General features: G+C 40.0%; 1 protein-coding gene across 1 annotated transcript in view; it reads left to right on the top strand.

Annotated features, from left to right (window-relative positions):
* Nucleotides 1–2,213: 2,213 nt before the first annotated feature.
* Nucleotides 2,214–3,297, top strand: part of thnsl2 (threonine synthase-like 2) — a 13,562-nt gene continuing 12,478 nt past the window's right edge. Inside the window, exon 1 of the mRNA XM_008424858.2 lies at nucleotides 2,214–2,419. Within this exon, the coding sequence (XP_008423080.1) occupies nucleotides 2,265–2,419 (155 nt within the window). The 5' untranslated portion in view covers nucleotides 2,214–2,264. The remainder of the gene's footprint in view (nucleotides 2,420–3,297) is intronic.

Genomic DNA, 3,297 nt, shown 5'->3' with positions numbered 1-3,297 from the left:
AGGTGTGAGAATCCTTGTTAAATGGCGTTTTAACTAAAACTCTGAGGTGTGAGATGTTTAACTGAAGTCAAGGGGTGCGGGTTTTAATGTTTTTCTCTTTTTTACCTCTTTTTTTTAAATTCTCTTTGTCTTTCTGTTTATGAACTGTCACATGCTGTTTTTATCTTAATTATGTGAAGCACTTTGAAATGCCTTGCTGCTGAAATGTGCTATACAAAATAAAATTTGATTGATTGATTGATTGATTATGTTTGTGTATTTATGAGTGGATGCAGGTAATAGCTTAAAAATGCAGTTTGAAACCGATTTTATTGTTGTTGTCTATTAAAACCTGAGATCTGCTGGCCAGAAGCTGTTACTGCACCGAAACTGATTTGTTTGTAGAAAAAGCCAAATCTTCAGAGTATGCATGTATTCAACGTGTCTCTGCAAAAGGTTTTTATCCCTCAGGGCCTAAAGCCTTAGCCTTCGTGCACAAGAATCCGGCGTTTTGAGAAACCAGAAACGACCGTTTTTTTAAATTATCCACTCAGGTTACAGAGTGGATAAATTTAAAAATGGCGGTTTGTCAACGCGAGCAGCGTCGTTTTTAAGTGATGACGTCATAGCTCCGCCTCTCCATTCCCCCACATGTAACAAACATCCCCCCGTTTTTGTTAAATATCTGAGACTCCTTCTCCTTTGTCCCTGAATTATTTCAGATCTGGAAATTATGTTCTGCCTTTTTGGGTCAGGAGCTTCCAGCTTTAATTTCATCCAGTTTATAGCAGCAGTGGAACCAAGTTATTGCTACAAGACTTAACGAACACAGGCCACTGTCCCAAGACTGAAACATGGGAGTTTCAAGTCCTCTCAAGTTTTTTTTATGTATATTTAACTTGTATTGTGATGAAACATGTGCAACTGAACTTAAAAAGTAAAAGATAGTTACTCTAAAATTACCCCTCTATATTGTTCTCTTCAGTTAAACTTACCTGCACGAACGTTTTCATATTGTATAAATTTCCCAGAATAAACAGTAAAAACGTGGAAAAGTAGAACTTTGTGCCCACATCGATGCAAAACTTTGACCAACCGCCACATATGTGCTTCTGAGGAAGTGTACAATACAAAAATCGCGGTAGCTGCTTGTATTTTCTCTTGAGAAAAGTTCTATACCGAGTAGCTAGCTGCGTTTAGCTAGCTGCGTTTAGCATACTGCGTTTAGCTAGCTGCGTTTAGCTAGCTGCATTAGCTAACTTCTGCCCTCGACAGTTAGCAAGCTGTTGTTTAATGTCGACAGAGACACAAACTCTTATCTCTTAACATATTTTAAAAACGGCTGGCATTATCAAAAAACGACAAATGCAGCTTACCTTACATCTATGGCTCCAGCTCGCTTCGCATTTAGAAAAACTGTCCCGCCGAATTTGAACGCCTTTGGGACGGATCCGGGGGGAAAAAATGGTATTCATCCGCGACTTTGCTTTCGACGTCTTTAATCTGGTCAGGTGGTGTTCCTCTTCTTCATTTAATATGGGATGGAGAACTTTGTAATTCTTACTAAATCTTACATCATATTTAGCCCCTTATCAGATAACGAGTGAAATTTCTGGCACTATTTTTTCATCTCGCATTAATATTGCCAGTGGTGATGAGTTTTTATAAGATCCGGCTACCATTTTAAAACTCAGATTGTCGCGTTCACACATTTAAATTCATGTTTCACTGAACTGACTCACATTCTTGAGTTGAAATGCCAATAAGTCATGAAATTACGTTGAAATTACATAAATCATTATGTTAAATGGAAGTAACTTATAGAAAAACGTTAATTAGAGCATGACTTTTAACAGCGCATGCGCTTGACGCATGCGCCGGACGCGTCTGTGCTTCCGGACCATCACTAGTGTAAATATTAAAAACTGATATTTTTACGCATTTATTTTCTCAAAGCACTTATTGCTCTAATGTTTTCATAATATTTCGGTACAATTTTAAGAACTTTATGTTAATATTTAGATTGTTAATATATGTGTAGGAGCCACATATGAATGAAATGATTGATGTAATAGAGTCATAGTTTCTGTTGATCGTGTTTAATGCCGTTTATTGTTTGCACTATTGGATGGTTTGTTGATTTGTTGTTTTCTTTTTCAGCCAATAGAAAGACGCGTTTACACCCACGTGGTCACGAAGGCTCTGCACCATTTACAAGCCAGCGTGGAAAGCGGCTCGCCGTGTCGGTGGGGTTTGTTCTCCGTTTCAGGTAACGGGTTAACAGGATGATCCACTTGGTCCAGCAGCGAACTTCAACCATGTGTCTGAATCTTGGCTCACAAAATCTCACGATATTAACTCCGCTCCTGCCGCCTGGTTGGTCTTTTAGCCAGGTTCTCCGCCGGCGGAGTGTGAAGGAGTGGACCGCTGACGGCCTGAGGTGAGCGAACCAAAACAAGCAGACCGGACCCGTTAAAGTTCGGGGTTCTACTCAGAATGGATTAACAGAACCATGTTCGGTTCCGGTTCGGTAACCTGACCCAGTCTGGGTCCTGTTCTGGTCCAGTCTGGGTCTTGCTGGCTGCAGCCCGGAGTTAAACATCCATGTTTGTCTTTTCTCTGCTTCACTGAATATGAAGAAAATACCAGAATGTGATTATTTAAATAATAAACCCTTTATTTTAATACAACAGTGATCAGCGGCCATGTTCAGGCTTTATTTCATAACGTAAAGATTATAAACGGATTATAAATGTTGCAGTCAGCCATAGATCTATTATCTGTAGATCTACAGTAACAGTTTATTATGTAACAACTGATTTAACTCCTGATCCAGAATTGATTTTCCGTCCTGAAACTTGAATCCTTCACTTCTCCTCATGTCCAGGTTAATATTCCAGAACCACAGATGGATCCAATAATCGATCGCGACCTGATCGTGGATCAACTCATGAACTACTTCAAAATAAAAGCACCAGCCATCTTGCTGCGCTATTATTATTTTAATAAATTCAGATATAGACTAGAGAACAATGCCTCAAACTCCAGATGATTCTACTGGATCTGGACCCAACAGAACCACCAGATCTTAAAGTGTCTGAGTTTAATCAGGAACTTATTTGCTTCTCCTGGTCCGGTTAGTTAACGTCTGAACCGATCAAAGTCCAACTTTCACCGTCTCAAAGGTTCTGCTCAGCGTCGGGCTAAACCTCTGTTGGACTGAAGCAGCAGGTTCTGTTGGACTGAGCAACAGGTTCTGTTGGACTGAGCAGCAGGTTCTGTTGGATTGAGCAGCAGGTTCTGTTGGACTGAGCAACA

The sequence above is a fragment of the Poecilia reticulata genome, linkage group LG12 (genome assembly GCF_000633615.1).
Source record: "Poecilia reticulata strain Guanapo linkage group LG12, Guppy_female_1.0+MT, whole genome shotgun sequence".
NCBI classification, from domain to species: Eukaryota; Metazoa; Chordata; class Actinopteri; order Cyprinodontiformes; family Poeciliidae; genus Poecilia; species Poecilia reticulata.
Note: the sequence above shows the minus strand (reverse complement) of the source record. Positions and strands in the feature narration are given on the sequence as shown.